Here is a 24,384-nt window from a genome sequence, read left to right as displayed (position 1 = left end):
TGAATACTTTCATAAATATCATTATTTCTGTATTCATAAGAAGTAAAGTATTGAGGAGTCTTAGGTTGCAAATTGAAAGATGTTCATCTAAAATAAATGCATGTTAATGACAGTTTGGATATGTATCTTTTTATTCCTCCAAACCCTCATCACTGTCACATCCATCTTCTCATTTCTTTATGAAGTATAGGGGGCGGGGGTGGTGTTGGGCCATTTGCCTCTGGTTCTATGGCGGTAAGGATTATCAGTGTCCTTAGCCCCAAGGGCCATCAGTATGAACAAGAAATGGCTCACAGTGTGGGCCAGTCAGGGTGAAGGCTAGACATGGAAGGAACATAATATGGAGCTTGGGAGAAGAAGGAGAGAGGAGGGAAAAAATTGGAAAAACAAAAAAAGAAGAAATTAAAAAATGCATGTAGGGGTTGACTCAAAAGTCACCCAACAATTATTTGGTGTTGCACAAATTATCACTTTAAATTGTGCCCATTGGCTGTCCTGGCTGCAAAAGCCAACAGTTTATTATAGGTCAATAATCTCACTACTTGAACTCTGAGAATTCCATGAGCATTAAAGTCCTAGAAAATGACAGTTTCCATTCACCAAACTATCCACTGATACAAATAATGGCATCTTTCATGACATTGTAGATTGAATCCCTATCTGCTGTATGTATTTAGCTCATTTCACTTACCACTTTTCATTACTTGCAACATTATTTTTCACCTGAACCAAGACTAAAGTATGAAAGAAACAGAGAGAATGTCTTAAATTCCTAGTTATCTGATAATCTAGATTGAATTGCCAGAGAGATTTTAGATTTAAGAGAACTTGATGTTCATTTACGCTTGTATGATGGAAGCTCAAATGCCTACAGACACCAGGCAAATAGCCGGCAGGGAGTAAGACTCTAGATAGCAAGATGCTTGTTTTTGCAACCAAGTTTCACCCCTGCCTATTCATTATGCAGGCAGGGAAAATAAATCAGCAGCTGTGTGTGGTCAGAGGGTCTCTGGTTTGCAATCTCTGTGAATATAAACTTTAAATGTCTCATTATAGAAAGTCATTTATTTGGGTGAAGTTCAGACCATGGTGGATGGGTGTTCTCAAGCTTTTTCTGGTGACATTGCAAGTTACCAGTTTCAGTGTTCCCTTTCCTCATTCTAAATTTGAAAAAGCAATTACAAATATGTAGGTAGGTTTCCAGTTTAGTAACATTCTGGTTATGTATATTTCTCTTTACAGCACATTAAATTGTACATTCACAATAAAAATGAATAAGACAATGAACATATGTGCTGTAATGGTCACTTTGAAAAGAGTAAAGATTCGGCCAATGGGTAAGCTGTCTGTTGCTGGTTTGTTTCTGTGTTCATTTTCATGTGACTTTTTGGTGTGTTCTTTTTAAAATCAAAAACATAATTAATAAATTTATGTATTTTACAGCTTTCTGTTTTGACTCTTTTGTCCTTGGGCAGCTTTTAGGGAATCCTAAAAGGTGATTTTTCCTGATTTCTTAATAAAGTTTTAGTATATTGTACTTGAAAATATGATAAAACAAACCCTACTGAGAGGGAGAATTCTATTTGGAGTGTTCAATTGATTGCTGCTGGGATATATTTACTTCTGAATCCCTCTTAGGAGTTGCTGAAGAGTGATTGATATTGCAGGTATATAACTCCCCCCAAATTATTCACTCAGTAAATATTTTTTAGCACCTACTATATGTGTATATATACATATATATAATTGTCAATATGATGGCATCAAATTTATTTTATCACGTGTTTTAGACAAAAGTTCCTTAAAATGAAAACAGTGTAAGAACCATCATACTTGATGGATCTGAGCTTCTACCTTGCCTTATTCTTAACTATGCACTGTCTTTTTTCTTTGCCTTTTGTCTCTTCCAGAGCAGTGCTGCTGTGCTGTCAGGATAGCCTGCCCTTCCTCCCTGGAAGAGTTAGAAAAACTGCAGTGGTATGTAGCAAACATGCTGACCCTTTTCCTAAAAGCAATATTAATAATAATAATAATAACTTTTAATCACCATACTGGCTAAGGAATTTTAGAATTTCAGCAGTGAAGAAGGGCCTTCAATTTTAGGGAAAATGCACAATTTTCTGTTGTATGAAATTTCCATTTGGACCATTGCCTTAAACCAAAGGTTTGCAATCTTCTTGCATATCAGAATCACCTGGGGAGCATTAAAAATATTCTAACTCCCCACAGCCTCACCAACTGGATGTTGTCATTAAAATATTTTTTTAAAATTTTCTGGTGTGGTAGATGAGAAATGGTATTTCAGTGTTCCCTTAATGTGCACTTGTCTTATTAAGACTATTTGAACTTTTTTTTTCATGTATTTGAGGTCCATTTTTGGATCTTATAAATTGTGTTCATGTCTTTTCCCCATTTTTTTTAACTGGAATTTTTATTTCATATCTTGTGAATATTAGTCCTTTGTAGTATATGCTACAAATATTTTCTCCCAGTTTATCAGTTTATCTTTTGACTTTGTTCATGATGCTTTTGTCATGCAAATTAAATTTTTTTTTTTACTGTTAAATTTACCCATCTTTTATTGCTTGTGGATTTGGAGGCAAAGTTATAAAGCCTTTCCCTGCACCCAAGTTTTGGAGGAATTCACCCTTGTGTTTTTCTAGTACTTGTATGGCTTCATTTTTTTTACATAGATCCATTTGGAGTTTATTCTTGTGTGTGGTACGAGGGATGAATCTAATTTAATCTTTTTCTAAATGTCTACCCAGTGGCCCCCGCATTATTTATTAAAAAGTCCATTTTTGCCCTAGTGACTTGGGATGCCACCTTTGTCATTCTAAATGTTGATAGCTATTTGGGTCTAATTCTAAATGTTAGATGGTAACATTGGGGGAAGCTGGGTAAGGGATATACGGAACTTGGTTATTTTTGCAGTGTTTCTGTAAGCCTAAAATTAGTGCAAATTAAAAAATTTTTGAAAATCCTGATTCCTGGTCTCCACCCTCAGAGATTCTGATTTAATTGGTCTGGGGCACAGTCTAGGCATTAAGGGTGTTAAAAAGCCCTCTTGGTGATTCTAATGTACAGTTGAAGTGGAGAATCACTCACTGCTTTAAACTTACTACCTCAGTGGAGGGAAGCTGGGAGATGGATGCTCCAAAATAGCAGATCATTCCAAAAGTCATAGATGACATGATCACAGGCGTATAGAAATATACATAGAAAAAAAACAGAAGTGAATGAACATGCTAACAGTGTTTCCCAGTGACTGACCTGCCTGCTGGCAATATGGATGACATTTTCTTGTTTACTTTTTTTTTCTCCTGTGCATTTTTTGTACTTTTCTATAATCAGATAAAATTTGTATTTGAAAAAAAAGACATAAGATTTTTCAATTGTGAATCTTCTCATACAGGAACAGAAAGCTAAGTGTAGCCTGTTTGCCTGGTGTGGGCCATTTATCTGGGATATATTAAAACAATGGGCCTCAAGGAATAGAGCTAAAGCACTTTAGTTAAGCATTTGTAACATTCTGTAACAAAAAGTAGAGTACTTGAGTTTTAAGCTTAACAAGCTGGAGGGTTGAGTCCCTTTTGGGAGATGGAATTTCTGGAAGTAATTGGATGGACTGGATGAGGAGAACATAGATTTTTGAAGCAGCCCCACTGATTTCAGATGAATGCCTATTCAGACAGCTGTTAGGAAGAAGCAGTGAAACATAGAAAAGGGGACAGAATCTGAATCTGCTGTCTGGCTAGGGCTCTATCATTAACTAGCTGTGTGTCCAGATGTGAGGAAGGCACTTCTTTACCTTTAGAAGTCTCAGGTTCCTCCTCATAAAATGAGGAAGTGGATCATATCAGCATTTCTCAAAGGTTACTGTGCTTATCAGTCACTGAGGATCTTGATTAAATTCTGATCCAATGGGTCTGGGAAGGGCCTGAGATTCTGCATTTCTAACAAGCTCCCAGGTGAAGCCAGTGCTGCTGGTTCATGGATCCCACTCTGAGCAGTTGGGTTTTAGATCATAGAGCAGTGGTTCTCAACCCCAGCTGTATGTTGGAATCATCTGAGGAGTTTAAAGAACACCCATGCCTGCCTTCCACCCTCAGAAATGGTAATGTCATTGGTCTGGGGTGCAGGGTAAGCTTCTAGATTTTTTTAAACTCCTGCATGGATGATTCTAATATGCAGCCAAATTTGAGGACCAGTAGGCTAAAATTAGACGATGGCTCAGGGTCTTTCTGATAGATTGGTTTTTAAGATTGGCTATATATTAGAAATATCTGGGGACCTTTTAAAACCTAATGTTGTGTCAAAGTGGCCTTCTGGGGTGCTGGAAGTACTCTATATTTTCATCTAGGTGGTGGTGATATAGGTGTATACATTTATAAAAATTCTTCGAGCTCGAAATATAAGATGAGTACACTTTACTGCATGTAGGCTACACCTCAGTAAAGGAGCATATTAAAGTCAATGCGAATGCTTGCATCTACCCCAGAGAATCCAATTCAGTTGGTTTGGGGTGGGAGTCTGGCACTAGTGTTCAAGTGCTCCGAGGTTTCTAATAAATAGCTGGTGTTGTCCACCACTGCTCTTCCACTCCCTGTTCCCTCCCCTGGGATGGAAGGCTCCACCCAGCAGAAGTAACTAGAGGATACAAGGCAACCTCTTTATGGCTGAGCCTAGTGAATGGGAGACCCGTACTAGGGGTTTGGACAGGCCCCCAGGTGATACAGAGAAAATTTAATTTATACTTTGCAAAGCACTTTTGCCACAACTTGGCCAGATAGGTTGCCATGGTATAGAATTTAGGGAACAGAGTCTCAGAGAAGTTGGGTGGATTGCCCAGAGGATCTCTCTGGCTTGGAATCCTTTGTCCACACGGCTGTCCTGAACCTCAGGCCACACAGAGGCTTCTGGCTGGGTGCCCAGCCATACTGGACTGAGATAGCATTTCTTTTTATGAGTATGACTTGCCTCAGGTCCCTCAACCTAATATTCCTCCCTCCCCTCACCCAAAAGCAGCTCCACAAACACATTCTTGATGTTCTAAGTTGCCAACTAAAACTGGACCCATTAGAGGCTTCCCTGGGTGATAATTTGTTGCCCCTTGCAGTTGCCCCTCTCCCCAACCCAAAACTGGTGGATCTTGTGCCAGATAGTAGATGAGTTCTTCTCAACTTCCCATGCCATGAAAATACATGGGCCTGAGAACTTCATCCCCACCCAAGACTAACTGAATCAAACACGGAGGAGTAGTCCATAGAAATCTATTTTTTTTTAAGTCCCTTGGGTAATTCTTATGCATAGCCAAGGTTGGGAACAGTGGGCTAAAGCAGCATTGAGGGCATAGCTGATTTACAAGCTGAGGACTATTCCTTTGGCCCCAGCTTGCTTCACTTTTTTTCAGTCAACAGACATTTCTTGGTTACTCACTATGTGTGAATTAGTACTGTGCCCTGCTATAGCAGTATAAAACTGATTCAGATAGATTCCTGTGCTCATCAGTTTTGCAAAAAGTTTATGTATTGTTAACTCCAATTCAAGATTTTCTTAAAACAAAATTCAGTAAGTTGAAGGAAAAAAAAAAGGCACTGTGATTCACCTTTCCCTGCCAATATCACACTGCACGTAAATGAGCTAAACTGGAAGTTTCATGGAAAGGGAAAGCTTATTTGTGACCCATGAAGACTAGTCTGAAAATTTGCTGAAATTAAACATTCCATTATACAAATAAGTAATAATGACCTTTACACATTTTTCAAATTTGGATCAATATGCAGAAGACTTTAATTGTAAATGAAAGAATTATGTACTATGGTTGCAAAAACACAAGAAAAACTTGAACATTTTACTGTCATTGGTAAGTTTAGAGCTGCTTTTCAATTTATGCCATACCTTTTTGAACCCAATGTTAATACTGAGTTGACAGGAGAGTTAGTGAATCTGTTATGGACAGACGTAGTTCTGAAATGGATATGCTTTAGCCACAAAACCCAATCAACTGTTCTAAAAATGATGAGCCAGTTTTGTCACTGTGGATCTGAATATTAAAGGAAAATGATATTTTGGTATTGAAATCAGTTTTTAGAATACTTTTAAGTATGTTTGGAACAGTTTGGGCATGTGATTCTACTGTTTTGAGAATGAATTTTGTAAAATCTGAAACAAAGCAGAAAAGATTTATAGTCTGTGGAAACCGCAGTTGGGTCACAGGGTATACAACTGCTCCCCTCCCTCCCAGAACCACATAGAAGTGCTGTAAGATCCCTTCAACTGAGTGGTAAATGATAAGGCATAGAGCCTGCAAGCAGCAGTGAACGAATGAACCAGAGGTGGGAATTTAAGAAAGAGCATTTTTCTTGGCTGATTCCTCTCCCAGGGAGGAGGTGGTGAAAGTGGGCAGGGGCAGGGGGGCCGGTGGCAGATGCACAGAGGGTATGCTGTGGCAGAGGCAGGGAGTGGCAGGTCACTGATGGAGACACACAACCTTGGTGGCATCAGATGGTTACCAGAGGGGGAGATTAGCCTCTCTATCATGGATTTTATTCTCACATACATCTCTCTGATTCTTTCCTTTAGTGAACTGCAGGATCCCGTTGTGTGCCTTGCTGGCCATCCACATAGCCCACCCTTCTCTTCTTCCAGCAATTCCATTCCAATTGCTCCTCGGGCCACTACTTTGCCCCAGGTCTCCAGTGCCTTCTCTTTTGCTGAGGCTCTAGTTATTCCACCTGTAACCCAGAGCCCTCCCTCTCCAATAGGGGTGATTCATCTTCTTTCTCCTCAGCCTTCAGCTACTACAGCTTCCAGCCCTTCCATTGACATGCCCCCCCAATCTGAAAGTGTCTCTTCCCCTATACCCCAAACTGATCTTTCCCTCACTCTGCCACCTGTGAAATCCTCACTTCCCTCCCCTACCACGTCTGCCCCTGTGAATGTCATCATGACCAGCACACCTCCTGACAAGACAGGTAACTATGGGGAGCCAAGCTGCTCTTACGTCTGTTGTGATTCTGGCTATCTGAACTGCAGCTGCCTGTCTGTCTGCCAAATCAACACACCTATAACCAGACCACATCGAGCCTTTCTTTTTATGAGGTCTGCCCAGCTTCTAAAGCTTTCCTTCAGGCGTTCATAGAACAAGATATGGCTGACTGACTTTTGACCAAGAGAGTTGGAGAAATCTCATTTTATGAAGATGAGTTATTTTACAGGTTTCTTTCTCCTACAAAAGGTTGTTAGGTCACTGTTTTCAACATTCAGAAGAGAAAACTTCTGAACTGTTAAACATAGTAACTCCCTTTAGACAGAAATCAAAAGAAAATATTGATGTTCTTGAAAATCACTTAGTCACAGAGTGACAGAGCTGGGATTGAGCCAAGGTAGCCACAGCAGGGGAGAAACATTCAGAACTCGGCATGGGTGTTCACGGGCCCTCCCAGGCAGCATGATCTGGGATAAACCATTTAACTCCTCCTAACTCGGCCTGCTCTACTTAAAGATGGACAAAATTGCACTAAGTGCACGAGGTTTGGAACAATGGCATATGTGAGAATGCCACGGTAACTGCAGAGGGCTCCCTGACACAAAGTAGGCTTAACAGAAGAGGGGAAGAGGCAGAGAGAATTCTGTATACTCTCTGGAGTTTCAGTTCAGTGGGTTAAGAGTCAGGCCTTCCTCTAGGATTTGCAGAGTGCGAGGCAAAGCCAATTCTTGGTGACCTGAGATTGGAGCTCAGGTTGTAGTCCCCACTTCCTCCACCACAGTGTGAGTATCCCCAGGAGACTAGGGAGTGACTTGCCGAATGACTTGCTATTTCTTCAAATTTGCACTGCTCTCTCAAGTAATCTTTTAAATATATATGGCCATTTTAGGCCAAATTATAAACTCACTGGGACTTCCGTCAAGAAGGTTCAATGGCAGATAAAGAATAAAGTGAAATTGTAGTGTATTAACCTGGGCCTAAAAAGCCCACCTTTGCAAAGCTATCCCCATTGACTCTTGGAATCAACCTAACAGGCTACACAGAAAAGCCAGCAAGGTGGCCTCCTGGGTCTATGCTTCTACTCCCAGGGCTTCAGTTTCAGCCAATAAGAGAACAGAAGCAAAGTGACATATGCATAAAAGATGTGTTGAAGTATTATTTGGTAGCTAAAAAGTAGATATAACTTAATGGTTCCACAGAGTGGAATGATGAAATACAATATGCCACCTCAACACAATGACTATTATGCAGCCATGCATAAGAACAGCTAGACAGAAACTTGGGGGCATTTTTCAAGTCTTGAGTGGAGTAAAAGTAACACAACAATAAATAGCTTGCCATGTTCATAACAGTATATATAACACATGGATAAAGATTAGTTGGGAATATACAAATTAAGAAATTGAATGTTAGGTGGTAGAATTAAGAGACCTTTTGTTAGACAGGCTTTGTATCATTGTTTCCCAATTAAAAACACTATTGAAAATCAGTTTACAGCTGGTAGTCCAGCTATTAACTTCATAACAATCTCTTTTCCACAAAAGAGCTTCCATTTAACCACATAAAATTCTGTACACATGATATAAATACAAGTATATTTCTGCTTATACAAACCTACACTAAATACACTGATGTACTTTTCAATTTTTTTTGTTAGGTTTCTTGAAATATAATTTACCTACAGTAAAATTCACTCAGACTTATGGATGAATGAATTTCGTATAGTCCTATGAAGTCAGATAAATACCCACAACCATATGACTGCTATCATGATATATAACATTTCCACTATCCCCAGAGTTCCCTTGTATCCCTTTGTAAGTCAGCTCCTACCCACTACCTCCAGCCCCTGGCCACTTCTGATCTGTTTTGTTTCCCTGTACTTCTGATTTTCCTAGAATGTCATATGAAGAGAATCATACAGTATATAGCCTTCTGAGTCTGATTTCTCTGACTTAACATAATACATTGGAGAATTGGAGGTCCACCCATGTTCTGCATGTATCAGTAGCACATTCCTTTTTTTACTGAATAATAGTCCATTGTACAGATGAACCGCAGTTTGTTTATCCATTTTCCAGTTGATGGACATTTGGGTGGTTTCCATTTTGGAACTGTTATGAAAAAGGCCTCTATAAACATTCATAAAAAAGTCTTAAGACATGTTTTCATTTCCCTGGGGCAAATACCTAGGAGTAGGTTTGCCAGGTCACAGAGTCTATGTATGTTTACTAATTAGTGATTTTTCCATTATGTGTTCATAAAGTGACTTGGCTTTTTGTTATAGAAATTGTTCACACCAGCAGCATCAGTGTTTCTGATCTTGAGAACCAAGTGTCCCAGATGGAGCAGGCTCTGTCCTTAGGAAACTTGGAGCCTAACCTCGCAGGAGAAATGATAAACCAAGTCAGCCAACTCCTTTGCTCCCCGCCCGCCCTGCTGGTTCCTCTAGCCCAAAGGTATGACTTAGCTAACTGATGTGGTAATGAGAGGGGACCCTCTTTATGATAAAGGTGCTTCTTACGTGGTTAATTATAGCCAAGTATTTTTCTCCCATGTATGAGGTTCATAATGATTTGTGAACTTGCTACTCTGTGTACCGCTTAGAATGGGGAAAACAAAGTGGGAGTGCTGAATTTGAACTGCCTCTTATCTTTACAGATTGCTAAAAGTAGTGAATGACATTGGCTTACAGCTGAATTTTTCAACCAAGGCCATAAATCTAACATCCCCTTCTTTGGCTCTGGCTGTGATCAGAGTAAATGCCAGTAATTTCAACACAACTACCTTTGCTGCCCAAGACCCTGCCAATCTTCAGGTACATCCTTATTGTGGAAAAAAACTTTTCTTGTATATGTATATGATTATATTCCCTGCATACTTCATGACTGAGGCAATTACTGCTGATAGTCAGGGGTGATGTTCAAAATATTTAACATCTAGAACAATGAGGCACCACAGAATTAAAAAAAGGACATTGGTCTTGGCTGGAGCAGGATCTGAGAGGTCCTTATTGCATCCCCAGTTACTGGATTGTGGAAGTTTTGGGGTTGCAGTGGGGGGTGGTGTCCAGCAGAAGGTTCTAGGCAGTTGAGAGAGCAGGGACATAGGTACTTAACCCATTTCAATGTTTTAACAAGTGTTAGGACTACACTGGTGTGAACAGTGGTGCTTACTATCAACCTGCTTCTAGTGTTTTCTATCCACCTATTAGAGGGATTGGGGGCTGGCAACACCCAAGTGAAACCAATTCTTGCCTTTTATCTTTTAGATTCTTCCCTTTACAAGTTTAGTGTATGTGGTTCTCTGAAGCCTTTGCCCTAACAGGTCACCAGGGTGGTGTCTCTGCTGCTGTGGTCTCCCTGTTGTCTGTAGTTATCCTGTACTTCCCCCACCCCTCATCTCCAATACACACACACAGCTTTATTGAGCTATAATTGACATAAAATATCCTGCACTGACTGTTACTGTTTATCCTTAAAATGTTTCCTTTTCTGCTCTGAGGTCTCACCTTCCTATTACACATCCTGTCTGATTTCATAGCAATCAGAGAAACAAGAAGAACTGATTTAACAAAGATACCACAGAGAGATGCCCTTCTGGGATCCTTAATCTTAATTAGTTGTGTTTTCCATCTTCTAATTATACTAGCCCCAGACATTTTTATTTTCTTTTACTTGATTTACAGGTTTCTTTGGAAACTTGGGCTCCTGAGAATAGTATCGGCATTATTACTCTGCCTTCATCACTGATGAGTAATTTATCAGCTAATCATATGGGGCTAGCTTCCAGGATCCAGTTCAACTTTTTTGAAACACCTGCTCTGTTTCAGGTAGAGTTGCTCCCAACTGCTTTTGGCTTAAGCTTTATTTGAGATGGGGGAGGTTTGTTTCTTTCGATCCTCACATATCCTTAAGCCTGCTAAAGTCAAATAAGTTGTTGAAAAGCTACAGTTTATTTTTAAATAGGCCTAATGATGCTAGTGGTAAATGATAGTAACTGATACTTAAGCACTATCATACTAAGCCCTTAGAAATGTTAACTCTAATCCCCTCAACAACCTCCTGAGAGAGGAATTATTATCTCCATTTTATAGATGTGGACATGGAGGCACAGAGAGGTTAAGTAACTTACTCAAGAACACAGCTTAAATGGCTTAATACATGTTTCCTTTAAGATTCATGAAGTTCCCATTGTGTCAGTCTGTGGAATTTAACCCAGTATTCAGAGCACTGTATGGTGGAACAAGCTCTGCTTCTAACTATGCTCCGTGGGACAGTCACTGTACTCCCTGACCCTAACTTTCTGACCTAGGTTGTAAAACACACAATGTAGACTAAATGGTCCTTAGGGGCCCTTCTAGCTCTAAAACTCTCTGATAACATTTCATTTTCCCTTGCCATCTTGTTGATTCTTTGGTGTGCTAGGACCCTGCTCTGGAGAACTTCGCTCTGATCAGCTACGTCATATCATCCAGTGTTGCAAACCTGACTATCAAGAACTTGACAAGAAACGTGACGGTTACACTAAAGCACATCGACCCAAACCAGGTGGGAGGTCTGTCTGGTCTGTTCATTGACCAGAAACACCTTATGCAAACAATGTCTGTAAGATCTGGCTTGAAAAAAGAAGACCCAGCAAAACCTTCAACTCAGTTAGGGCAGCATGTAAGACTAGAATCACATAGTCACTCCGCTGGGTTTTAGCATGCCTAATAACTGACCACCGAATTTCCAAGAAGGAACAGTGCAAAAGCAAGCTCTTATCAATTGCTGTATTTCAGTGCATTTAGGTCTATGGCTGTGGGTCTGACTCTTATCTCCAAAGAGAAAACATCTCAGTTTAGTTCACATTGAGCATCATTTATGACCTCATACTCAAAGTGTGGTCTGCAGAGCTACAGCATCAGCATTACCTGGGAGCTCGCTAGAAATGCAGACTCTCAGGCCCCACCCCAGACCCACTGAACCAGCATATACATTTTCAAGGCCTCAAGGTGATTCCTATGCATGATTGCTGAGTTTAAGAAGTGCTCACATACATGAGACTCACTTGCATCTAGGGACCATTATAAAATTAAGAACTCTCTAAAAATCAAGAATGAGATTCTCAAATAAAAAAATCTTAATCTTTTCCCCAATTGCTTTTCAGTTTTTTCAGTTCATCAAATTAATTATTTATAATTTATCTTTCTACTGCAGGGTAACTTAACAGTGAGATGTGTATTTTGGGACTTGGGCAGAAATGGTAGGTTCCAGTTATACCTTTTGTAAAGTCTTGAGTGGGCAGGGGGAAGGGGAGTGGGGTAGAAGGGGTAGTCACTGGTGCTGTGGCCTTGTTGCTGGGACAGATACTCTTCCTGATGCTAACAGGTGGCCGAGGGGGTTGGTCATCCGATGGTTGCTCCGTCAAAGACAGAAGGCTGAATGAAACCGTCTGTACCTGCAGCCACCTTACAAGCTTTGGCATCTTACTGGTAATATATATCCCCACACTACCTGGCCTTAGATTCTGGGTCTGACAGGTAGCTGGGCATCACACCATGATGTCATATCTGATGGATAACTTCGATAGCTCAGTGATATGATGATATTGTGGCAAAATTATAGACCCATGAAATTACTCTTTTAATAAGCAAATGCACTTGAAGGACAATACTTGAACATAGAAGTATTTTTTCCCATTCTGTTTTTATAGTTTTTCTCTTAAATATCTAGGAGGACTGGGGAATTCAGATTAAAATGGCTATAAAAATGACTTAGTTTGTAATATACTGTAAAATTTTTATAAAATATCTTGACATAAATTATCTCACTTAATCTCCCCAGTAGTCCTACAAGATAGGTAGAGTGGGACATTGTTATTGTCATTTCAATAGTCAGAATTAAGATTCATTTGTTAGGTGATTGTCCACAATCATAGAACTAAGAAATGTAAGAGGCAAAGGCCAAATTCAAGTCTTTAGGTTCCTAGCCCAGTCCTTTTCCAGTGCACCAAAGTGCAGTGGTCAAGTACACATGTTTTGGAGTCAGCCAGACCAGAATTTGGATCCTGGCTCCCACTTTTTAGCTGTGTGACCTTGGCCGGATTACTTAACCTCTATGGGTCTCCGTTTTCTCAGTTTTCATTATTTTTACCTGATGATAATAATTGTTCCTACTTTATAGGTTTGTTGAATGAATTATGGATGGGCAGTTAGAACATTCAATAAATGTAAATCATGACTATTTATTTAAAAATACCTGGTCTTGAAAGCACTATTTTATTTTCCAGGACCTATCTCAAACATCCTTGCCACCTGCTCAGATCTCGGCTCTGACGTTCATTACATATATTGGTTGTGGGCTTTCATCAATTTTCCTGTCAGTTACTCTTGTAACCTACATAGCCTTTGAGTGAGTATCCACAACTAGAAACCTGGATTATAGGATGCAGTGCTCACCTCCATTGCCAAAATGTATTATTTAAGTGTGCTCCTTGGTCCACCTTATCGTGTACACTCGTCTAGTGGGGGCACCTGTATGTAAAACTTCATGGGACTTTTTGGTTTATATCCTCACTTCCTTCCACTAGTTTATGCATTTTCTGAAGGCAGGGGCTGTGTCTTAATCATCTTTGTGCCCTAGAATGATGCCTGGTACCTAGCTGACATGAAGTGTGAAATGAAAGACAGAGGCAGACCCCAAACCCAAGAATTTACAATCTAAAATTGACCATAGCTCCCTGCACAGTGTAAGAGCTGTGCTTCATATGTTAAGTTTCTAAGTTACTGAGGAAACATAAGAGACTAAATGTATTAACAGGTATGGGGATGAAGAAGAATGAATGTTATAAAGCCTCACTGAAAAATATAAATACTCAATGTGGCTATGCAGGTCAAAGCAAGAATGACATTCCAAATCACAGCATCTCCTTCTTGGCTTACCAGAAGGGTCCCTTTGGTCACTTTTTGGGGGGATTTCAACAAATTATGTTGGAGAAGAAGGAAATAGCCACTTTTATTGCATAAACTAAATGAAACAATATGTAAATTCTGGGGTTTAGATTTTAGACATTGATCAGGAAATGTACAAAATTACTCTCAGTGCTAAACTTAGGGTCCAGCTGTGACTACAGATCTAGTGGACCTTTGAAAATATTATTAATGAGACTAAATTACTATAGAGCCAACCATTACTCAGCATGATTTCACCAGATCTAATTTCACACACATAAAAATGTACATGTCATCATTTAGCTGTATTTTCCTATGTCTGTTTCATTTAGCTAATTCAAACTCTTCTTTCCATAATCTCATTTTAACTAATAACATAAGATAATGGGATAATCTGGCTATGTTTTGAAGACCTGAACATAGGAGCCTATTGTACGAGAAGCAGCAGCAATGCTTCTCAAAGTAGTTTGAAAGAAATGAAGTTAGGTGCTCAGTAGCTTCCACTGAAAACTATTTAAAAGGATGGGTCAACAGTCAGCATGTAAAAGGTTCCAGAAATATAAACATGAATTTTTCATAAGGTTTGTGTTTAGATTTTTGCTTTGTCACTGTTACTGTTGGTTTTAATGTCTACACACATAGACACACACACTCAAAGAGAGGAAATTTATACATCTAGATGTTTACCAAAGAATAAAAATAAATTGCTTAGATCAGGTATGCTCACATAAGGGTTGGCAGAATGTGGTGCTAGTTCTTTTCTTGTCCTTTCCTTTTAGAAAGATCCGGAGGGATTACCCTTCCAAAATTCTCATCCAGTTGTGTGCAGCTCTGCTCCTGCTGAACCTGGTGTTCCTCTTGGACTCATGGACTGCTCTTTATGACATGCGAAGCCTCTGCATCTCAGTGGCTGTATTTCTGCATTATTTTCTCTTAGTCTCATTCACATGGATGGGCCTAGAAGCATTCCATATGTACCTGGCCCTTGTCAAAGTGTTTAACACTTATATCCGAAAATATATCCTTAAATTCTGCATTGTTGGTTGGGGTATGTATATTTTTCTTGCAGGTTGCCTGGGCTTTCTCTGATTTTTCTCCAGTGTTTTGATTATAATCAGGCAGAGACAATGATTTAGCACATCATACCTGGAAGGTTTCTAAAACAGCTTTGTTCTCCTTACATGCTGGAGGGCCCAAAGAGCAACTTTGTTAAGTCTTTCTAGAACATCTGTATATTTCCTCTGGATAGGCTATGAATATAACCTCTTTGAGGTTAGGAGTACAAATCCTCTTTTTATCTCCAGCAGCTAGAACTGGGGCTGGTACCCATAAGGTGCTTAAGAAATTGAAAAAGTTAGCTTGGTGACAATGAGGTCAAACTCTCAGTCCCCAAGCTCCCAGCTAGCCTCACTGTATTCTGTACCTCCTAGATAAGATGCACATGCATGATGGTTTGCTCAGAGGGGCAGAATGAGAGGATATGCAGATGTAGCCTAGTATAACTTCGTCACCACACTGGCACAATATTTCAGATTGTGCCACTTGGCAGCGGTAGGTCATAAAGTCTTAGATGCCCCAAAGATCTTTAAAGGTCTCTGATTCAACTCCCCACCAAATGTAGAAGCCTCAGCTGGACTTATCTTTGACTAAACACAATATAACTTCTGCTTGAACACTTCTATTATTGAGGAATTTATAACCTTTTTAAATAAGTTTTAAAGATCTTTTTGGCTTTATTCAATGATTCATGAATCAGTCAGGTTCTGGTATAGCAGATAGAAAGGAGGTCTGAGGAGCTATACAAAATGAAAGACTTTTAGGCCAAAGGATGCAGAAACAAGGAAGTTATACAAGGCAGAAAAAAGTGGATTGGTGGTGGCAAGGTCACTCCTTTAGGGGATGGCAGGGGTCTATGAGGCTGATTACTTAGCTAGTGCTCATCAAGCAAATCCTGAGTGACTGGTTTAAGACTGCATTTCTGGGAGAACCAAAACTGTTAAGTCTCAGTCTGGTGATGTGGGACTTAGCATAAGCAACTTGATTTGGGGCCTGTTGTCTTGTTTTTAATACCTTACAAGGCAGCCAGTAACCATTTTCTAAAGCGCTACAGTTTAGATTTTCCATTAAGTTCACTTGGCTCTCTGGTGGCACTTAACAGGTGTCCTTAGTTTTGCTCTCTCAGGCAAAAAAATAATAAACTAACACCTCTTCTGCTAAAAAGTCTTGTAGATAATCTACAAGCAATAGATAACACTATGTATAATGCTCTATTTTCAATCTATTTTCATACAAGTAACCCCATGAAAGACAAGCCAGTGAGGTTAGCAAGACAATTATTGCCAATGGCAGGTAAAGAAACCAGCTCAAGGTGACGACATGACTGATCCCAATTTACACAGCTTAAGCATAGCCAAGCCTGGCTTTCTGACTTTTTTATGCATATCCCTTCCCCTGTACTACAGCCTCCATCTCTCCCAGACTCCCTCCTTTTTTTCAGGCTAAATATTCCTTCAAATGCTCCCTACACATCAGAATTCCAGACTCTTTACCACACTTGTCACCCCGTCTGTCATATCTTTGTGCAGAATAACAGAACAGCACCTTTCCAGAAAGATAAGTCACTTCTCCCAGAAAAATCAGTCACTGCTTCTGACATTGGGCATGGATTCTGTCATCTTTGTAGAATCCTGAAAGGTTGCATTCCCTTGTCAAGGACAAGTGCCACATCCCCAATATTTTGTTTTTAGGAAAATGTCTCACTTAGGAAGTCATCATATGTCACTGCCTCCGTATGGTACAAACATAAAAGAATTAAATGATATATTATGTTTGATTGTACCAGGCACCCAAACCTATCTGTGAAAAGGAATTGTTTTTTACTTACCAGAGCCTTGAGATTGGATGTCAGGCTGGTCTCTGTGTATAGAGTGTGAGGTGTTGGTGGGGGTGATGGATTTGAGAAGTGAGAAGGACTCCTTCCTGCCAAATGCCGTTTTAAGCTGGAAGGAGCCTTCTCATTGTCCTTCCTCTTTTGGAAGTGCCCACAGGCCCTTGAGAGAGCCAGCCTAGTGGCAGCCACCATCTCAATCAACCAGGTCAAGCTCTTCAATCCATCAGTGGGTTCCAGATAATCAATTGAGGACTTTGGGTTCAGAATGAAAGAGTTGCCAGGAGTTGCTGGTAACCCTAATATGTTGAATATTTGGTTTACATTTTAGAATCTTTGACTTTGCCTGCCACCTGATCCTTAAAATTACCTTCCGGATGTGTAGAAATAAACAGTAACATTAGCTGCTGTAGCAGAGAAATGCTGAAATCTTAAAAGATAATTTCTTACTCACATGCTGTCCAGTTATCAGGAGCACTTAGGGTTGGAGGGTGGTCTGTGTTTTTGTGGTTATTCAGGATCTAAGCTGCTGGAGACTGCCTCAAGACATGGCTTCCAAGGCTGCCCTGGATTTTGGGGAAAAGACAGTAGAGGGTCTTACTGGAGCTTCTCATGGGGTAGGCCCAGGGATGGAGCAAATCACTTCTGTCCGCATTCCTTTGGCCAAGACCTAGTCATGTGGCTACATAAACCTAGCTCCAAGGAAGGCTGGGAGATGTCCAGCCATGTGCTGAGGATTAAGAGAAACTGGGTTTGCAAACAGCTTACCAGTCTCTGCTACCAGGAGAAAGTAGAATAGTATCTTTATTCTTTATTTTCACCACCTTTGGTTATCAGACCTATATATGACCAATGTTTCCCATCTTCCAGGGCTACCAGCTGTGGTTGTGACCATTGTCCTGATTATGTGCTCAGATAACTATGGGCGTGGATCCTATGGGAAATTCCCCAATGGCTCACCTGATGACTTGTGAGTACAAAGCCCCTGAGGGAATGTTAAGTGAACTGGAAAACAGAATTCTCCAAGCAAGTGGAGGCTCTAATAAGTATATCAACTCCAGCTCTCATCCTAATACAACCCAGCAGCCTTTGCAGTTACATATGTAATGAGATAAGCTAGTTGGAAATGCCATGCTACTATTTAAGTATTAAAATGAATTATGAGGAAGTCTTTTGAGAACACTTTTAAAGGCCTCTGATAAAAATGAAATACCAGTTACATTATATTAGTAAAGACTCATGGAATAGAGTTGCCAGGATTTAAAGTGGGTAAAATCCTGATTTCAAATAATATTTTAATAATACTTTAATCACCAAGTGTCCTAAAATAAACAGGTTTTTTCCCCTAGAGCTATAAATGGTTGTGGAGAATAGCAGGCTTTTTCCCTTTTGTTCTTGTAGGAAATGTTTTTATAAAATGATACAGATTCATTGTATGATTTTATACCATATTTCAGCATTGTACTATGTTTTCTCCTGTTTTTTCCTCCAAAATTCCAGTTGCTGGATCAACAACAATGCGGTATTCTATATTACGGTTGTGGGATATTTCTGTGTGATATTTTTGCTGAACATCAGCATGTTCATTGTGGTCCTGGTTCAGCTCTATCGAATTAAAAAGAAGAAGCAACTGGGAGCCCAGAGAAAAACCAGTATTCAAGACCTCCGCAGCGTGGCTGGCCTTACATTTTTACTGGGAATTACTTGGGGCTTTGCCTTGTTTGCCTGGGGACCAGTTAATGTCACCTTCATGTATCTCTTTGCCATTTTTAACACTTTACAAGGTAAGCTCTACAGTACTAAACAGGCACTGAATGATGCCAGTCCAACTTAAAACTATCACTACTTAAAGAGTGACTGCAAAGTGGCTTACTTACTTAGCAGCTTAAGATATATTCATTGAAAAACGCATTTATCTTTGAGAAAGGGCGCTTTGAGATCCTTGGAAGAAAGGTGTTCACTAAAAGAAGTGATACTTTTTTCCTCCTTATCCATCATTACGTCCTTGGAGAGAACATGCAGAAGGCAACCTGCCAGGACCTTTCTCTGGGAGAGTCAATTACTCTTCCTTCACTTGGTTCCTTACCTTTTTTTTTTAACCTTTTTATTGAAGTAGAACATGCATACAGAAAAGTGCACATACCATAAATGTCCCTGTGAGGTCTCACTATTCCAGCCTCCTAGGTCTGTGTTTGATTTGAAGCCAGTGATAAGTGTGAAGTCAACAGACAGACCCAAGTGGCAGCAGCCTGACCCACTGACTAATCTGAGAAGTTGCTCTGCTGGGCCAGCACAGCAGGAAAGGAGTAGGCTCTCTGTGTTGCCCTCTACTTCACAGCCTCCCATTTGTTAATGAGGCCCAGCTGTGGTCATTTTGGAACCCTCTCAGTTGCGCTCTTCAGAAAAGCAATGTATTAATTCTTTTAGATCAGTGTAAAAGACTTGTCAGCTGTGATTAATTTTTAATGGAAGTACTTTGGCATTAAAAGCTAAGCGGGGTAATAGATTTACATTACGGTAACAATAATTTATGTCCCTTGGTTTCCTTTTATTCCAAGTCCTCTGTTGGGATGCCTTTTAATTGCATTCTCATCTGCTTGTTTTCATCTTTTCCTGTTGCTCTTAGCTCTCACAGCCACCTCCTGTTGTTCTATCAGGCAATAGATAATTTTACTGGTTTTCAAAGAAATCCCACCTGAGATTGAATTTGAATGTTGATTTAGCTGTCAGTTCTTATGTTATTTAGAGGAAGCCAGTTAATATGCTTGTTGGTTATGCACAGTTGTTAATTTTCACCTACAATGTACTAGTTCCTGAATTGATATGTCCAGGTGTTGCACTACATAGTATTAGTTAGAAAGGTTTTATTTGCCAACAATGGCCTGCTAAAAGAGCCACTTTAAGAGAAAAAAATATATGCCCAAATCACACACATTATCATTACAAAAGCTAGGTATCTACTCTCACATATTTAATGTGGAAACTGAACCTCTTTCTCTTCATTTCCCGAGAATGTCTTCTCATTAGAAAAGGAATGGATAGAAGGAATGTACTGTTTCATTTATAAAAGGAAACTAATGCCTAATTCACAGAGCTACTGAAGGTTGATTAAAGGAGAACTATATATAAGTTCTGGTTTTGGATTTGGGTGTACCTATTTTTTTCTCTCTCTCCTACATGCTGTTTCTCCCCTAAAGCAACCAAGCAAAGCCACCCAAGTTGGCGAATGAACAAAGGTGTGCAGTATTCAAGATCATCAGTCTTTAGGATGGGCACGTGCATCCTACTAGAAGCAAACGATATTTTTAAATGAAGATTTTAAAGTAGATATATTGGGGGTTGGGGAAAGGGAGAACTCAGAATTTGCTCCTTCATTTCAGCATATACTTATTGGCAAGATCCTTGAGGACTACTAACAGTGGGGCCGTGTGACAGCAAGGACTAGGAAGGAGGAGGGTGGGAGGCAGAGAATGAGAGCCTCTTCAAGTCTGTAGTGTTGCTCAGTCTGTGGCCAGGACGCCAGTGGAGTATTTCCTGAAGCAGGTTAGAGGGAGGCTGGAAGGCAGACAAGGACGTCGCTGCAGTCCTCCAGGGTTAGGAGGAAGAGGGAAAGGCCCAGGCAAGGGGCACAGCCATGGACTGAGAGGGGCAGTGAGGGATGTGAGAGAACGGAAGAAGAAATGATATTTGACAGAACTTGAAAATCAGTTATAAATATGGAGGGGCCAGGAGGTAAGAGCCTAGGTCTGAGCTGGCTTCCTGGGTCAGTGGCTTGCACTTCCAAAGGTAGAGAAGCTGGAGGACAGGATGTGAAAGGACAAACAGTTTAATTTTCAAAATACAGAGTCATCATTCCTTTCATAAATATTTTTGTATCTTAAAAAGAGTGTCCCCCCCAGGGTGCCTTTCCATAGCAAACTTTCCCAGGACTTTGGACTTTTTTTCAGTTTGCAAATTTCAATTAACCTATAGCTGCCAAAGATTTTATCTTTTGTGCAAAGGAAGCTCATGACATTCAGGTCTTAGCTTGGAATTCATTGTGTTATGGGTTTTTTTTTCCCCTAGGATTTTTCATATTCATCTTTTACTGTGTAGCAAAAGAAAATGTCAGAAAACAGTGGAGGCGGTATCTTTGTTGTGGAAAGTTACGGCTGGCTGAAAATTCTGGTAAAGATTTACCTTACTTTTTCTCTTTCTCTTAAATCTTGAAGAAAATATTGTATAAGTTAAGATCCAAAGCAATCAATGCCAAAGGGCTTATCCAATCTGGAAATCAATGAACGGAACCTGCTCAACAGAAAATATTGATTGCGAACATTAGGGAAAAAACCTACTGAATTAAAAAAGAATTACTCATATCTGGGAACTTAGTGATCAATAGAATTAATGGGCTAGCTGCTTCTTGAATGAAGCAACAGTGAAATTTTTATAGTTTATTTCCTTTTGAGTTCATAGTTTCTGTTTGCCCAAAGTAATACTTAATATTTACTTTTGTAACTTTTTAAGTCTTGACCTAACCTTTTCTCCTCAGGTCCTAGTTGTTAGTTGCGTATTTGTTAGTCGGCCAGTCTTCGTATATACGCTGTAGCATACATGTGGTTAGTTTGAAGTTATTTTCATGTATGCCCTGCTGGATAGTAGAGCAAATAGCTTATTTTTAAGAAAATAAGAAAAGTGAAGTACTGTTAGAAAAACTAAATTCTTCTTGCATGAATACCACCCATGAATACAACCTTTGCAGTATTGCAGAGATCTGGTTACACAAGATCTGTACTCAGAAAATGGCAGTACATGTAGTCCAGTCATTTGTATGGATTTAAGAACCATTAGTCATCACAGCACAGTCGATTTGCATTCTTGTTAAAAGACAGTCCTAGGCTCTGAAGTACCTAATTCAATGGGTATTTACAGACACAATCAAATTAGCTCGGCTTGTAGTTCTAAGAGAATATAGGTTATCTTTAACCAGGTAATCATTTAAAGGACAAATGTATGCAGTCTTAAATGAAAATACATTTATCACACCAACTTGTGAAATGTGTGACTTCTCTGTAAGATCTGGAAGTGAGGGATCAGTTGCTAGAACGAGTTACACTGTTGTTCTGCCTCTTGCATTTGAGCTCCAACATTCCGCCCTGTTTTTCTGTAATGCTTATTCTGCTATAGACTGGAGTAAAACTGCTACTAACGGTTTAAAGAAGCAGACTGTAAACCAAGGAGTGTCCAGCTCTTCAAATTCCTTACAGTCAAACAGTAACTCCACCCACTCCACCACGCTGCTAGTGAATAATGATTGCTCAGGACTTGCGAGCGGGAATGGTATGTATGTCTCAAATATAGTATTTCTCAAGCTAGTGTCTATATTATTAAAGCAGTTTTATCCTTTATTGGCATTTTTGCTAAGCCAAGTGAATAATTACATATATGACTAGTGGATCAAAATGTGGATTGCTTATAAAAGAGAAAGTTTATTCATCCAAATTTATTTTGGAGCAAATACCAGAAATTTTTTTTTTTTTTTTGGTAAGATTTAATTTTTCAAGACAGGAATTGATGACAAACTAAAAGTTTTAACGCTGCAAATCCTGATTTAAGTATTGCCAAAGACTTCAGTGCTGGGCTATTTCTGTGCAAGCAGTACCTAAAGTAGTCAATAAGACTGTACCAATTTTTAGTATATCTATAATCATACACATCTTCAACACTTAAACCTTCCTATTTTTCGCTTGCCATGTTTGTTCATTTTTTCCACAGTGTGGCTGCCTTCTGACAATACCCAGATCCCCATTAATATAGCAAATACTGCAAGATGAATTGTGACCAGTACTGGTGACCATATATGTCACCAGTATACACAGTATTGCTGCTGCACCTCCTTATGCTAATTCTGACATTTCTAGCTAAAACTTCCATTACATTTTCTTTCTTTTTTTTCCATAAGACTGGGCTGTTTAGTACTCATAAAAGCTTATCTCTCTATCTTCTTTGACTTCTTAATATATCTTTTGCATTTTTATAAAAACTGCTGGCATACTTTTTCCTTCCTTGGAGAATCTGCCATTATTCATCATTTTAGGATATTATTTTCATGATTAAATAAACTTGTGAGATATTTCATACACCTATCAATTAGTTTCCCAACGTCCCAAAGATAGATGGGAGGTCCTGCTGGTTTGTTTTGACTTTAAAAATACAATAAATCAAGGTTTCTCAACCTTGGCATAATTGACATTTGGAGCTAGATAACTCTGTTGTGGGAGGTTGTCCTGTGCATTTGGGGATGGTTAGTAACATCCCTGGTGTGCACCTACCACATACCAGGAGCACCACATTCACCCCCAGTTGTGACAACCAGAATGTCTTCAGACATTGTGAAATGTCCCCTGGGCGGTGGGGAGGAGGCGGGGTGTGCTGTTAAGTAGCCCCCTGTCCTTCGTTGAGAACCATTGCTATATGAGATGAGAAACAGCCGTCATGTGGCCTAAACTCTTTACTATAGATACCAGGGGGAGAACTCTTGGCTCTATGCCAGATGGCTATGCCAGGAATGGCTCAGTGTAGGTAGACAGAGTAGAGGCAGTGGCAATCAAAGCTCGTTAACAAGTTAGTGTGAGAAAGCAAGTTCAAAATAGAGAAATCAGAGGTGTGAGGTATGTCATCAAGAATCCTCAAAGTCACAACTTATCAGCAAAGCCTACTGGCTTGGATAGAAGTGTCTGGGACTCTTAAAACCAGATTTGTCCATATTCTAGAAAGAACTCAGATGAAGCCTTATTTGCCTAGCCTATCAATGTGTTGCCATACTTCGGGGAATCAGATTTGATGGAAGGAGCACATTTTGCACAGCTCTTTGACATGGCTGACTCGATACAGCTATTTTTGATGGCTGCCAATGAGGGTGGGGTGCATTTTAGGCCACCAAAATGGCCAAGTAGTTAATAACACACAACATGCACATCAGATAGACATCCCTGACTCCTCAGTCTGCACACCAGGATCTGGGTTGGATGAAGGATGGGATAAGCAATTTCAGAAAAGCTGAAAGTTTAATGGTTGGTTCATTATACCAGGTCAAATTGTTCCTGCACCAAAATGTCCTCAGATCAAAATGCCTAAATCAGGACAGCTGCCTCAGACTGTCACATGCCTTGTTTGAGCTGTGTGTCCAGAGATGGAGCTGTGTTAACCATACCCATCACCTGGTTTGTGTGAAGATTACATATTTTAGTTACACCTGAGAGGCTTAGGTACCAGCAGCCATCTCACTTGGTATGCAGGGCCACAGGCTCAGAGTTTGGGGGAAATATCACATGTTGATTCCATCACTTCTGAGCCATGTAACCTTAAACAAAGCACTTATTTCTAAAAGCTCAGTTTCACTGTCTGTGAAATGGGGATAATAATAGCACATGTTCCACAGAGTAATAAAACTTACAAAGTTCTCAGCACTGTTATGATTATTACAGCATGAACTAATAAATGGGCTTATTATTCAGCTTTCTACATTGTCTTAACAATATTATAATTGGTCAGAGGGTTGGTGCCAAGTAGCGAGAGGGTCTCAGCAGCTGT

General features: G+C 39.8%; 1 protein-coding gene across 5 annotated transcripts in view; it reads left to right on the top strand.

Annotated features, from left to right (window-relative positions):
- Positions 1-24,384, top strand: part of ADGRG2 (adhesion G protein-coupled receptor G2) — a 119,417-nt gene that overhangs the window by 92,626 nt on the left and 2,407 nt on the right. For all 5 annotated transcript variants that reach the window (XM_057495949.1, XM_057495951.1, XM_057495950.1 and 2 more), the window contains 15 exons: positions 1,243-1,337; positions 1,911-1,977; positions 6,586-6,977; positions 9,279-9,450; positions 9,653-9,809; positions 10,680-10,823; positions 11,419-11,541; positions 12,193-12,238; positions 12,364-12,467; positions 13,265-13,386; positions 14,705-14,973; positions 17,683-17,782; positions 18,313-18,596; positions 20,878-20,979; positions 21,979-22,131. In XM_057495949.1, coding sequence (XP_057351932.1) covers positions 1,243-1,337; positions 1,911-1,977; positions 6,586-6,977; positions 9,279-9,450; positions 9,653-9,809; positions 10,680-10,823; positions 11,419-11,541; positions 12,193-12,238; positions 12,364-12,467; positions 13,265-13,386; positions 14,705-14,973; positions 17,683-17,782; positions 18,313-18,596; positions 20,878-20,979; positions 21,979-22,131 — 2,330 coding nt within the window. The remainder of the gene's footprint in view (positions 1-1,242; positions 1,338-1,910; positions 1,978-6,585; positions 6,978-9,278; positions 9,451-9,652; positions 9,810-10,679; positions 10,824-11,418; positions 11,542-12,192; positions 12,239-12,363; positions 12,468-13,264; positions 13,387-14,704; positions 14,974-17,682; positions 17,783-18,312; positions 18,597-20,877; positions 20,980-21,978; positions 22,132-24,384) is intronic.

The sequence above is a fragment of the Manis pentadactyla genome, chromosome X (assembly GCF_030020395.1).
Source record: "Manis pentadactyla isolate mManPen7 chromosome X, mManPen7.hap1, whole genome shotgun sequence".
NCBI classification, from domain to species: Eukaryota; Metazoa; Chordata; class Mammalia; order Pholidota; family Manidae; genus Manis; species Manis pentadactyla.
Note: the sequence above shows the minus strand (reverse complement) of the source record. Positions and strands in the feature narration are given on the sequence as shown.